At 45.1% G+C, this 14,612-nt stretch overlaps 1 protein-coding gene across 2 annotated transcripts in view; it reads right to left on the bottom strand.

The window, feature by feature from the left end:
* Positions 1-14,612, bottom strand: part of RALY (RALY heterogeneous nuclear ribonucleoprotein) — a 267,642-nt gene that overhangs the window by 19,110 nt on the left and 233,920 nt on the right. For both annotated transcript variants that reach the window (XM_019539722.1, XM_019539723.1), the window contains exons 4-7: positions 10,724-10,771; positions 6,302-6,462; positions 2,721-2,834; positions 251-396 (exon numbers count right to left, since the gene is read on the bottom strand). In XM_019539722.1, the coding sequence (XP_019395267.1) occupies positions 251-396; positions 2,721-2,834; positions 6,302-6,462; positions 10,724-10,771 (469 nt within the window). The remainder of the gene's footprint in view (positions 1-250; positions 397-2,720; positions 2,835-6,301; positions 6,463-10,723; positions 10,772-14,612) is intronic.

Genomic DNA, 14,612 nt, shown 5'->3' with positions numbered 1-14,612 from the left:
CTGGGGGTCTTTAAGAAGAGGCTTGATGCCTACCTGGCTGGAGTCATTTGAGCCCAGTTTTTCTCCTGCCCAGGCAGGGGGTCGGACTTGAAGATCTACAAGGTCCCTTCCGACCCTACTTCTATGACTCTATGATACTTAAGACGGAAAAATCACTTTTCCGCTGGGGTTTTACTGAATTCCAGCAAAGCTGTGGTTGGTTGATTGACTCCCTGAGGTGAGAGAAGGCATATTGCCTATTGCCTTTTACCAGTTCATCTTCACAGTCATCTCGCGTGAGTCCTTCCTCTTCTCCCTCCTCCCCATTCAGTGGCTCCTCTGTGTTGATTTCTGTCTCTGATGCTGTGTCTTCCTGGGAGATCTCACTTTTGTTTCCATCTGCTTTCTTTCGTACCTCTGCAAGATCAAGAGCCAGGTCACCAAGATCAGGGAAAGGCAAAGAAAATGGAGGGAAAGGAACACAGTGATTTTTATTTAAATAGTCCAACAGGCCCCACCTATGTCATCCCCAAAAGGAATTAGTAATGGGTCTGATTCTTTCCCTGTTCTGGAGCAGCTCCATCACTGACTCTGATGGAGCCAACTGATGATAACATGAAGACCTGAGACCCAGGCCCACTGCTTCCAGTAGAGCCATGTGTAGCCCTTTTTGGTTTGAAGGGAAGAGAGAGTCAGGACCAGTGACTCCACTGGAACCACTCCTAACCCATGCAGGTGTGAAGGGAAGAAAACCAGAACCTAGACATTTCCATTTTGTTACAGTGAATGCAGCGCTGGTGAAGGCTGATAACTGGCCAGTTCTGCAGTCATGAGTCCTCTGCTCAGAGAACCTGTACAGCACCAGTGAAACTTTCCTCCTAACGAACGCTGCCAATGTGTCTCCTTCCTGAGCCTTATCAACCTCTTACAGAAGTGAGAACGAAGTCCATTTTAGACCTTGGTGGTGAAGTGGGAGGATGATTTTTTGCTCACTATGACATGCAATGAGGCCTGTTCCTTAGCTCTCTACCTAGAGGGAAGTGCAAGCATACTCTGGGTCCCAGAGTAAAACAACTGCCAGTCACTACACTATCAGCTGGGGCTAGATTTGAACCAGGAAAATTACAGATGGCAGGGTCCCTCAGGGTATCACCTTCCCTGCTTTGAGCATTTTAAAACATTCTTTCCAGTTTTCCATGCTCCAATATCCATTTCTATGGGAATCAGAGCAGGAGAGATTACTCTGTTGAACTTCAGCCATATCATCTGAGTTGCAGCAATGTTTGCTACACTAATACACAGTATGGATTCTGTTCCCATCCATAGCAGACCAGGATTGCCCTGCATACACACCTGCCAGAAAGAGGGCCCATCTGCCTTTTAGCCCCAACCCTGTACTGTTACAGCACTGAGCCAGCAACAGGGAGAGCCATGTTTAGGTTTAAGAAAGTGAATTTTCCCAGTCAAAAGCTGTAACTACTAGGATATAGGTTAGGCATGGCCTGGTCATGGATCGTAGTCACTGGGTTATTGGACTAAAAGGTGGGCAGAATCTCTCTCATGAGGTATAAATGAGCCTAACTTCTAAGGCAAAAGATCACTGCCTTGTGCTGGGACCATCATGCCCTCTGAACAAGGACCATGATTTTTGCAATCTCATATGTGTGCTTAGTCCACCACCTATCATCTTTTCAAAGTCAGCAGGGCTATCTGCAGTAAGTAAGACCGAAATTGTGCATTAGCCTTTGCAGGACTGGGTCTAAATTGTTAGGGAAAGCAAGTGAGGCCTGTGAGTGCTCTGAGGCATAATGGTTCTGCCTCAAAAATAAGTCAACTCAGTACAGCCATGTCTAGCTTACCAAGATGTGGATGATCAAATCTTTGCTAAACAACCAAGTTGGTTCAGCAGGCACTATATGCAAAAAACCTTAGGCATATTTAGTATGGACGTTGGGAAGGGTAACTCTGTGTTGCCAACGCTCACAATTTTATCATGAGTCTTCTGGTATTTGGCATTCTGCTCCAAAGTCTAATTATAGGAATCACTAGTTATGCAATTGGGAGCTAGGTGTATCCGCCCAGTTGCCTGCTGGAATCATCAGGTTCTTAAATGCTTTGAAAACATCTGGCCTTGGAGCCAGAAAGTACATTAAAAAGTCCCAATATATATGTGTGTGTGTGCATTTAACAAAAATGTCATAGTTTTAAAGCTGATCTCATTATTTCATGGACTTGCCATATACTTTTGAAAGCCTGAGGGTCAGCAATACTGAAGATTTCCAAAATCAAGACGTTTCATGTTTTGTTGTCATTTTTTGAAGATGGTCCAGTTTTATGTGTGTGAAAAGCATGGTGGTTCATTTTTTTTTCTGTTTCATAGTTGTTAGGGGCTCTTAAATAGAACAACTTTGAAATGAATATGAATTGAGTTTTAACACACACAGTCCAATTCTGAAACACAAAACCCCTAATGGGCTTATCTTAGTTCTTGCTGGGCACAAAAATAAAGTGGTACATAGATGCATGGTAAAAGCAGCATGGAAGGTTGCTCCCCCATGTTGCTCAATGGGATTTTTGTCTGATACCTTAAAGTAACAGCCTGTTCTAGAATATAGTTCCCAGATGTTGAAAGTATGCCCTGCAAAGTCTGTGTGACTGTCTTTGAGATTAACTTTTCTGTACCTGAACTCCTTGCCCTCTCTTAGGGCCATCAGCAAGGCATTTCTTTGCAGCCCACTGACCTGTGGATGCTTTCTGTTCTTCAGCAATCTGCTCCAATCTGCCCAGGAGAGCATCAATGTTGGATTTGATCTGCGTCAGCTCGGTTTTGATTGTCTGCAGCTCACTGCATTTCACTTGGATGTGTGTGCGTCAGAGAGAGAGAGAGAGAGAGGGAGAGATAAGCCTTAGTCCACACAAACATCTTACATGTTAGGGACTGATTATATTCAATAATCTAGGAGTAATTGTGCTTACCATAAAACCTTTGATTGGGGAAGTGCTGTAGAAATGTGGGATAGGGACTGGGGAAATGTGGATAATCTGGATTTTTAATACGGAGTCAGTTCTGAAGAGACAGGATTGAAGAGTCAAGCACTGCTCATACAGGATTTCCTGGGAAATAGCTCAACAATTTCCTCACCTACTAAGAGGGTCACAGACTGCAAGCCCCATGAGTTTTCTGGGCTACAACTGGGATGGATTATTGAGAAGAGCCCATTTCCCCTTCACATCCCTGGAAGAACCCTTTTCCCCTCCAACATCTGGCCTTCCTCCCTGACATGATTCAGTTTCTGCCACGGCTTACTGACCAATCCCATTGTCCATACAGTACAGATAAGGGGAAGCTCAGGGAGATGGTTAGTAGGGCTGTGTGAGGCTTCAGGCAGAGCTCCGGATCCGAAGAAGCTTTGGACGCTTTGGGGTCCAAAGCAGCACATCTGGGTCGAAGCACCGGCCTCGTTCGGCTTCTCAAAGAGCTTTAATGGGGAATCAATGAAATATCTATAACTTTGTTGCTTTTTGTTCAATTTGGATGAAACTTGCAGGGATGGTAGCCTCTGCTGAGAGCATGAAACCTACCAAGTTTAAGAAGATCAGTGCAGGGGTTTGGGGGGAACTGCACCCCAAATTCATGAAAGCAAAACTCATGTCATGTCTCAGCGTTACAACATAGCAGGGTGAAAACTGCAGGGGTGGTGGCTCTTACTGAGGCCACAAAGCCTGCCAAGTTTCAAGAAGATCAGTGCAGGGGTTTTGGCTATACCCCAAATTATTGAAAACAAAACTCCTGTCGCAGCTATGTGTTACAACACAGGGGGGTGAAAACTGCAGGGGTGGTAGCTCTTACTGAAGCCACAAAGCCTGCCAAGTTTCAAGATCAGTGTAGAGGTTTGGGGGGGAACTGCCCCTAAAGCTGCGCACAAGCAAAACTCCAGCCATGGGTGCTGTGGGACTAACTGTCTCTGGCTTGGGCTGGGGAGGGGAGACACTACTGCAGGCCTGGCTGCTAAACTGCTGTATTCCCAGTTACCAATCAATCAATCATGATTCCCTCAGGGACTCAGGGACCAGCTCAATACACAGGACCTAGCTACTACATAACGAGCATCAATTAGCACCTACAAAACCAGGCTAAGGAAAGGAAAGACTCAATACAGACAACCAACTGCCCCAAGACAGACACAGTCTTGGCAAGAGTTTTGCCTGTCAGCAGCTAGAGGTGCAGGGCCCCTGCACTGATCTCCACAACAGCTGGCAGGCATCGTGGCCACAGCAGGGGCCACCATCGCTGCAGCTGCCACCCCGCTGTGCCTCAACACATGTAGGGTCATCCATGGTACGAGTTTTGCTTGTCTGCAGCTTGAGGTGCAGTTCCCCCCAAACCCCTGCACCTATCTCCTTGAAGCTTGGCAGGCTTTGTGACCTCAGTAAGAGCTACCACCCCTGCAGTTTTGACCCCCCCCGTGTTGTAACATACAGCCGTGACATGTTTGGTTTTTACGAATTTGGGGTACAGTTTTCCCAAAACCCCTGCACCGATCTTCTTGAAACTTGCCAGGTTTCATGCTTGCAGCAGAGGCTACTATCCCTGAAAGTTTCATCTAAATTGGACAAAACCCCCCCAAAGTTATAGATATTTCATTGGTTCCCCATTATACCCTATGGCCAGATCTCTGAGGTGGCTCCGAAGCTTCAGAACCGCTTCAGCCAGATCAAGGTGAAAACCCGGTCTGGAGCTCCGGATTGGATCACTGCCATCCGAAGCGGCCGGATCCGAAGCCAGATCAGATCACTGTTGACTCGCACAGGCCTAATGGTTAGGAATAGCTGGAGTCGGCCTGAAGCTGACATGCTGAGAAACCCTGACAGAAAGCTCAAATACTTCCCCATTTCCAGCAACTGAGCAGCAGCAGCATTCTCGTGCCTCTAGGAACAAATTAACTCCTGTTCCTAAGTATTCTTGGGCTGCTTTGACTGCTTGGGCCAACTGGACAGGGGAACGTAGCTGGTGTTGCCCATACCCACGTTTTCAGGAAGCTTCTAAAAGTCAAATTTTAGCCTTGCAGATCTAGAGTCCTGGAAAGTACCAGGGCTATAACTACAATTGGATAGGATAGGCTGCTCATTAGACTGGAACCAGTCACAGACTCCGCACAGAGAACTGAGAGAGAAAACCAGGCACTGGTGACATCAGTGGGAAAAGGGTACAGCTTCCTTGTCCGTAATTTGACTGTTGCCAATTACTGCATTTTGTAAATTGGCAAATAAAAAGAAATTATATGATTTAGAATAATGTTAGGTCAATGCACCCCCACATGGTGTGTCTGGAAGATTAGCTTAACTTTAAGACTGTAAAAGGACTTATGAGCAAATGTTGTCATGTATAGTGTATAAAGGTAAGAAAGTCCTAGATGAATGAGGCTTCAGGAAGCTGAACTGGGAAGTGAGGAGAAACCAAACCTTCTGAGCATGAATGATAGGAGCAGCCAAGGTTGAATTAAAATGGCTCCACTATCAACACTCTCTAGATGAAATAGAGTTCAGATGACACAGGTTTAGCTAGTGTCTTCATCGCCATTTGACAGATGGGACAGCTGACGCTCATGGTAGGTGATGACTTACATAAGCTCAGCAGGCCAAGGATAGAATAAGGAACAGAACTCCTCTTTCTTGTATTCTAGTGCTTTTCTCTCTCAGCCCCTGGTAATCACTTCTTCTTACTGCAGGTATTTATATATGCACGCAGTGGCGAGTTCATACTAGTGGTGAACCAACTAAAGACCAGTTACTCTGGCCAGGGAAGCTTAACTACAAGATAATCTTTGGCATAGGCTTATTTGTTGTTGGTTTTGACCATTAAAAATGCTTTTCATTAAGTATTTAGAACCCCTGAGCACCTTAAAGGTTGCCAATATAGCCCTTGGTAGCCCAGCAGAGGAATGAATATCTCTGCTCTATACTCTTTAGATATATTACCTTAAATTATATGTCAACTTCAGGTGTAGTGTATTTAAGGGGGAAGCACGATCTCATGGACAGAATGTGGGAGTAGGAAACCTCAGTCCTATTCCTTGGGCAGTTACTTCCCTTTTTTTACCCCTTGGTTTTCCCCTTCTCTAACACGGTAATAAAGACCTTCATCTCCCACTGGATGGGGCTCTGAGACCTAATCAGTCAATGCTCAGCAAGCACTTTGAAATTCTTGGTGGATGGCCTATTTCTCTTTTATCCTCATAGTAACTGGGGCATAACAGGAAATTGATGATGCTTTTGCAGGCTGCACATTGCATGAGGCATTCCTGTGCATACAGATACTCACATTTTAATTTGGCAGAGCTGTTTGCAATGGCGGCCGACCTGGCAAAAAGTTTGACAGGCAGTGTTGCTTTTACACGTCGCACTAAAGGAATGGTCGCTCGTGGACGCTTCACAGGAACCACCCTGGGGACAGGAGAGACCCGGCCTCGATACTCGAAAAGCCTGTATATCAAAACAGGTTACAGACTGCAAACAGTACAGTGAAGGATGCACTTTCAGAATGAAAGAAAATTTAGGCAACAAACACATTAGGAATAGCCATCAAGGGGAATGATTTACAGGTTACGCCACTAGAGGTTGCTGCGGCTACATACAAACAGCTGCTGCTGCCACATGATGCCATTTGCAGTAGAAGAGAGAGAAGAGGCCTCTGAGATGAAGTTTGAGTGTTAAAGTTTCAGCTATGCTAGCAGGCAGTCCTTGTACTGGGCAACATTATGCACACAGAGGCCTGTCAGTCTGTCATTCTTAATGATTCACAATGGTCCCTTATTGAGCATGCTTTTTAAACATGCCCCCTAAGAGCTTGCTGTCAGAAGTGGCCGAGGACCTTGGAATATGTTCTTAGAAGAAGAGGTTTGGTTTCCCCATCCCCTCCAACACCTCCTCTTGCGTGTCCTCTCTCTGTTCCATTCTCCCACCTGCCCTGTTTATACTGCAAGTCATACAGCTGATTTACTGGAGCTGGCAGCACAGAGAGGACATGTGTCCTGTGAGATGTTTCATGGACTGGCCTGTCTGCTGCCATTATAAGATCTGATGTGAGCAGAGGGATATAGCACGACATTTATCTAGGCTGCATCCAGCCACGGACCCCTTCACCCTTCTGTCTGCCTCCAAACCATTGCCCTTCAGCCAAATGGAACCTTTCAACGCTAATGCCCATTAGCTTCAGCAAAGATGAGCAAGCCAAGAATGACAAGTATCCCCCAGGGCTCTTGGGGAAATACAAGGTGAGAGAGAGTTTGAAGAGAAAGCAAGGGTGGAACAGAAGGCAGGTGGCAGAGCAAGGGGAGTGAGACCAGACTTTACAGCACAGACACAGCTAAGAAACCTGCTCTGTTGAAGCAGTGTACTAAATAGGTAGATGTCTGTGAGGTCTTGCTGCTTGTCTTTGTTGGCAAAACTAATGTTGCCCCTTGGTCCCCTGCAGGATAACCTTAACTCCAGGAAAATGAGCTGGAGTCTGAGCTACTGTCTGCAGCTTTGGTCAAAAGAAGGCATGTCTACAGTAACTGCTTGTCCGGTGCCATGCACATAGCACATGGTTAGTTTTAGCTGCTACTGTGCTGTAGCAGTGTGCTAAAATGGGGGAGCATGCCATTACAGTGAGGTAGCTGCCAGTCACATGTAGACTAACATGATCACTATGTCACTGTTGTGCGTTGTATGAAGGCAGTGTAAGGTGGTATGTAGATATGTCCAGAGATCACTAATGCCCAAACTCAGTATCATCCTGTCTGGGGGGTGGTAACTTTTTAGCTTAACAAGTGAGGGTGAAATTCCCACCCTCTGATGGGAGGTAGGAGAAAGGTGGGGTGATAGTTACTTCCAACTGAAGCCCTGTGGGTGAATATTACACACACTTTGGGGGAATCAGTGAGAGGGGGACAAACAGACTGAGAAAAAAAGCTCCTATCCCAGATCTGCTGGTTTTAAAGAGCAACTTAAGGGTGCTTGTACATGTGACAATTTGCCATTTAAATGTGACCAAAAAATCACCATTTGGCTAGCATAATGGCGTCACTATATACACATGCATGAGGTTTTGTTGTGGCAAACTGTCCTGGAGCATGGCAAATTAGACCACCTCTGTTGTATTTTAGTCTGATTGTGGCAATTTGTCCCACTGTGGACAAAAAATCTGTCACATGTACATGTCACATACATAACAGCTCACCAAATTACATGTCCTGAGCCCCCTTGCCCACCAGCTGTGGTTACAATTCACTGGTACTTTCAGGTAATTTGCAGTGTCATTCACAGGTTTTTTGGGTAATTCATGTTTTAGCACACCAAGTGTAGCTGCAGAGCCTGACACGGATCAATCTTCTGCTGATCTCCTTTCTTAAATTCATTAATTAAATTAAATAAATATTTAAAAGAAACTTTTTTGTGTTAGTCATCTCCAAATTCACTCTACTGACAACTAGGGTGTGTTCGTGTGTTGAAGACTGGGGTGCTTGAACTATGCCAGGCACCCAGGAGCACAGCTGCATTCCTGAAAAATAGTACTTTCATTATGACAGTAATGAAAGTACTGAAATTGCACTTAACTAAAATACGTCAATTCATAAAACTAAACAACTGTCACTGATCTGCACATATCCCATTATAAGAGCTGTAGTTTAGTACCTCCTGCTGTAATTTAGTACTAAGAGGTCAGCAGGGTTGAATTGTTATGTGGGGCCCCCTACCATATTTAACTTTAAATAGCTCATGGAGAAATTTGGAGATTTTTGACCTGTCATCTGTAATAGAGTGACGGTATAAATTGACACCCATTGTGTCACTTTAAGGGAGACAGCTTGAGACAGTGTAGAAACCCCCTCATCATACATACAAGGACTCTAAGCTTCTAAGGGCTTGTATAAAACATAGTTAGTGCCTAGGCCTTGCCCTGGCGCTCTGTGCAGGAGAATGTCACCATGAGTTCACAGAACCATCAGTTATAAAAAAAGGCGCCCTCAGAGTCATATGCTGAGCAGCTGTGCTCTGGAAGTCACAAGAGGTCTGGACCCATAATTTGCTAAGGAAATGAAGTCAATGGAAGTTAAAGGCACTTGGTAGGGTCTGGGAATAATCAGTCTTCCGGTTCAGCAGCCAAATTGAAAAACAAAACAAAAATTTCTTGGATGATACAAAACCAATTTTTCTGCTGTTTTTTTCTTGCTAGAATGAAATAATTGAAACATTTTGTTTCAGGTTCTGAATTCAATGTCTGATACTTTGAATAAAATCAAAGAAAGCAAAGGGTTAGCACAATGAAGGAAAATCAGAGAAGGAAGACCTTCTTGTTCTGCTCAGTAGCCCAGTGACTTAGGTCCTCATCCCGATTTCAAGACCTAAATTTAATTCCTTCTCCTTCCTAAGGGGATTTGAACTTCCACCAGGATATCTGATATCCTATCAATCATGCTACAGTATATTCTAGGGTACTGTCCCTAGTCTTTCTTTGTAAAGTTTTTGCACCTTGTATAAGGTGTTTAAAAATTCTTTGGGCTAAAGAGACTTTGTAGCTTGTGGGTTAGGATGCTAACACAGGAGGTGTGACATCTGGGTTCAAGAATATTTAAACATTTTATTTAATCAGAATCACCATCAGGAGTGAGACCTATCCTTCCCAGAATACCCTATAGCTTGATGATTTAAAAATTTGAGAGGAGAGTGGCATGGGTTCAAAGCCCTTCAGGCAGAAGGCAAAATTAAATTCAGGTGAGTATCCAAGTTTCTGTTGTGAAACAAGAGATCCTTCCCCTCCTGTTCTTTGAATCCAGGCTTCCATAACCTTCACTTTTATTACAAGTGCCCCAATTGAAATATTTCGAGAGTATCAATGTAGTTTACTTCAAGATTTCCAATGCATTGTTTCACTGCAGCCTAAAACTATTCATGAATAATTTGTGAATTGTTTTAGTTACCCAGAGTTACATTTTTGGCAAATAAATACTTTGTTGGTCTGCTTGTTGTTCCCTAAGGCTCCCTCTACACATTACAGGTATTACGCAATTAACTGGTTAATCATACAATTAATTTAGATTGGCTACACATGCAAAAGTCCATTCAACAATAAAGTTAGAGCTTGAAAATGTGTAACAACTTTATAGCTGTTTTCTATCCAGCTTTCATTTAAGCATACAGCAAGGAATACTTGAATGATAGCTATGCCCCCATGGCTGGGAGGCCCATCAGCTGACAGGAATCCTGCAGTTCATGGGGCTTGCAGCCATGGGAGCTTGCTAGTTGTTGGTTTAAAGGGAGTCTGGGATCAGCATGATTAGATCTAATGTTGGATCCCACAATCATGTCTCCTGCCATGCACATGAGGCATGGCATAAGGGAGGTCCTATCATGCCTTCACCTAAACACCTAGAGAGACCCTTAGAGTGGTAATACACATTTTCTTCAGTCTTCCCACATCAGTGTCTCCCTTGTGTGACATTCATACAGAGAGAGCTCCTTGTTTCACCCATTCCCTGCTTCTCTGCTTCTCTATCATGGCTACCTCTCTAGCTCATCTCAGTCTCTCCCTCACTAATGCAAGGGCCTCCCCCCATACCTCTCCATGTCTTCCTAGATCTCAGCTATACACCCTACTTCTCCCCCAGTGCCTTGTTTTCACAGTGTCTCTTGTGGGTTTGTAATCCACATGAAGCAGCATGCACAGAATAAAGCTCTGTTAACCATTATCTCCTCTGCTTACCTGTCATAGAAGTCATCTCTGTAGTATTCATAGTCAAAGTCATAACTGCTGTAGAAACAAAACAGGGGAAACTCTGATAAATTATCATTATTAGTTTATTGTTATCATTATTGCAATTCATCTTCTCTGGCTGTCCAGTGGTCATTCCTGAGACAATGATTAGCTAATACTGATGTAGTTAAATAAACTAATTGTTTATTGTTGCTAAAGCATTGTCTGACCAATGTGATTATACTCCATCATCTGTCAGTTCAAGCTAATTCTGAAGGACAGAAAGGCAGAAAACACTAGACCAGGTCTGTTTAATCCAATGTCCTGTTTTCAACAGCATCTGACAGCAGCTGCTTGAGAGGAAGGTTTAAGAACCTGTGGTAGGTAGATGTAGGAAAACCCACCTTGGCCATGTCTACACGAGACTCTGACTGCACAGTAGCACAAGACTACTGTGCAGTACTGTCATGTGGCAGAAAACATGATGTGACGCTACTGCACAGTAATCTCAGGATACTGTACAGTCAGTGATATGAAAAAGCCATTAATCAGTACTACTGGCCATGTCTATACACTGTTGCTACTGCGCAGTCATTTAGTACTTGCTTGCATAAGCAAGTACTAAATGACTGCGCAGTAACAGGTGTTACTGTGCAGTATGGTCGCTGCATGATGTTTTTCCCAATGCTACTGTGCAGTAGCAATGAGCTACTGCACAGTAGCGCTTCGAGAACCTCTGAGTGCTGATTCGATTTGGAGGAGATCTGGCCCGATTTGGTGGCTGAATCTCTGAATCCAAATCGAATCAGGAGACCAATTAAAAGGTCTAAATCAATTTGAAGCTCTCCAAATAGATTTGAAAAAGACTGGAAGAGCTTCGGCGATTCAGGCAATCCCCGCTTAATGCCGCAGGTAGCTGTACCTGGACTCCATGCTGGTAAGTAGGGGGTGGAGAAGTGGGGCTTGAGGAGGGGGGAGAGGGCCATAAGGGGACCCCTGCCATGCCCTATCCCCTGCCTGCTGCCCCCACTTCCCTTAGTGCTCCCCCACACTGTTCCAGTCCTCCCATGGCTGCCTGCCTGGCCCCAGCTCTCGGCTCTTTAAAAAAAGCCCCTAGTTACCAGCTGCTGCCAGGCAGGGGGGTGATCCCCACTGTCCCTCACTGCCCCACACCACGTGGGGGGCTCTGTGCAGTAACTTGTTGCTACTGCACTGTAGCAACTTGTGTAGATGCACCCACTGCACAGTAAGTTCGGTAACTGCGTAGTCATTTAGTACTTCTTTATACAAGAGTAACGACTGCACAGCCAGGTTCTCATGTCCTGAGTAAGTGTCATCTGAGCCTTTAACAGTGATTGGTTGATGCTCTGGCACACAAAGGCTAGGTACAAACATTCAGAAAGCCTGAGATGGAATTGATCTGAGTTATAAAGTTTTCTATAAGTAGCATAGTTGTGATTGGTAGCAAACAGAGCACACATTCACACTTTGTGGGGTGGGAGGGTGGAGGGGGGGAAATCTTAGACTGAGTTCTATCATTTTTAAGCCAGTCTGTGTGTGTTCTGTTATAGATCAGTTTTCTATCACTTATACAGGTAAAGTGTAATGTCTGTACATGGCCAACATGTTTATCCTTCCTAGTATCCTTTGATTGCAATTAACTATCATGGCTGTTTTTAATATTCTTGTTATCTATATGAATAACCAAAATCTTTTTGAAGCTTACTAAATTCTTGGCCTGTGCAGCAGTGAGTTCCACAGACTATTTATTCACTGAGAGAAAAAAAATCATCAGGTTTTAATTCTCTACCTTTTATTTTCATCAAATGTTCGCTTGTTCTTGGAGAAAATGGAGACAGACACCTACCTGCCTTCTCTGAGCCATTCATCATTCCATTTATTGTCATCATGGTGCCTTTAAATCATTTCCTGTCAGGCAAACAATCCAAATCTTTCCCATCACTCTTGGTATGAGCTATGAGAGGCAGCTCCTGCTCTCACTCTGGGATAGGCCAAGGCAACTCTTTGAAACTCAATGGAATTATATCCATGTAAAAATTGGTGCAAGTGTGATCTACTTCAAACTTCTGTTCAGATTGGGTTGACTTCCCTCACACCAGGAGCTGGGTTAGCATAGCATGGTGCAAAGGAGAAACATAATAATTACCTTTCTTTGATATTCTGTGTGGCCACTGCCCTGCCTCCTCCTCTCAATCTCTCCCTGACAGTTTCAAGAGGCTCTTCCTTCTTTTTGGGCTAGCTCTGAGTAAACATCTCTAGATAGCTGAAGGCAGTTTTCCAGTGCCCTTTAATCTATTCTCCTTTCACTGCCCTGTACAGGTTTTAGTGTTATTCTGTATATTCTCAACTTATTATTTTAAGGGAACTGGTAAATATCATCTCAACAAAGAGGTGTGTAACAAGAGAAGAGGACTATAGGCCTGGCGTTCCCACCTAAGCAGATACACTCTGGCTCCTGGCTTATACTGCTGGTTTATTCCTTTAGTGAAACCCTTGAACTGAGGGTGCTTATCCAAACCAAACCTACCCTCTTTTGAAATTCACTGGTCCCTGAGGCAACAAGACAGTGTGGTTTAAACTCACTGGGCACATCCACACATGCAAGCACGTGCGTTTGTAGCAGCTCAAAAAAAAGCAGTGCAAATTTGAGCCTGGGCTTTTTGCCTCAATGCACATGTTTGGACATGCACTTTATTGAGGAGCAAATTGTGCCACTTGGAGCAAAATAACCCTGCCTGGCTCTTCCTGGATCTGCAGCCAGGGGGAGCTAGAGGCTGGGGCCAGCACCTGTGCTGTCCCCAGCAGTATAAAAAGCTGCCCTCTCCTGGCCCCATCAGTACAAAAATCTTTCCTGGCAAGTAGCTCAGGGCTACTCACTCTCAGGAGCTTCTTGAGCCAGCCAATTAGTACCTAGGGACACTGCCCTTTGTGCCAGCTGGACTGCTGAAGGAGCCCTGAGAGTTCCCTGCACCCTTTACCTGCTGCAGCAGTCTAGCAGTGGGGGCTGCTGTGCACCTGCCAGACCTGGATGGGGACTGCAAAGCCAGTAAAGGCATCTGCCCCTCTGGGTCAGCTGCCAATGGGCTGTGGCTGCACAGTTAGCCTCATTGCGGCACTACTGCCATGCGTGACCCCTGCCTGGGCATCTGGGGGGATATTGCCCAGAAGATGTTCTGGGTGTGGTGGCCTGCTATGAACTGTCAAAGCATGTCCTCCTGGCCCCATTTGGCCAGGAGGTCAGCCACAGTCAGATGGGTCCAAGGCAAGCTCTGAGCAGGCAGGGTTCTGCCACTGGCCTTCCTAGCAGGAATTCTGGTGTTCCGTATTGGAAAACAGAAAAATCCCTGATAAAATAATCCCGAAGTCATTCTGTAAAATACCCCAAAATCCATGTTCCTCCACAATTAAAACAAAAGACTACTATAAAGAGAGAGAGTGAGATAGAAACAGTGATCAGTTGGGCACTATTTTATTGAGATAGCTACAATGTTAAAGCAATGTAGAAGCCTACCAGTGTCTCTATCATAATAATAAAGTGAAGTCTAAATACAAGTTTCATGAATTCATGAAACATGAATATATATTTTGCTGCCCTCTCACAGGGGCTATGGCCCCCACACAGGGGCTACGGCTCCCCAACAGAGGCTATGGCCCCAAAAAGGGCTTATGGCCCCCACATTAGGGCTATGGCTCCCCAACAGAGGTGATGGCCCTCCAACAGGGGCTATGGCCCCCACACAAGGCTACAACTCCCCAACAGGGGTTATGGTCCCTACACAGGGGCTACGGCCCACTAACTGGGGCCAAATGGCACCCACAGGGGCTACCACCCCTGCAAGGCTCACATGCCCCACCCCAACCCCCCAATTGCTGCCCC

Source organism: Crocodylus porosus, unplaced genomic scaffold, assembly GCF_001723895.1.
Source record: "Crocodylus porosus isolate Cpor-Errol unplaced genomic scaffold, CroPor_comp1, whole genome shotgun sequence".
Lineage (NCBI taxonomy): Eukaryota > Metazoa > Chordata > Crocodylia > Crocodylidae > Crocodylus > Crocodylus porosus.
The sequence above is the reverse complement of the archived record's forward strand: the minus strand, read 5'-3'. Positions and strand labels throughout refer to the sequence as shown.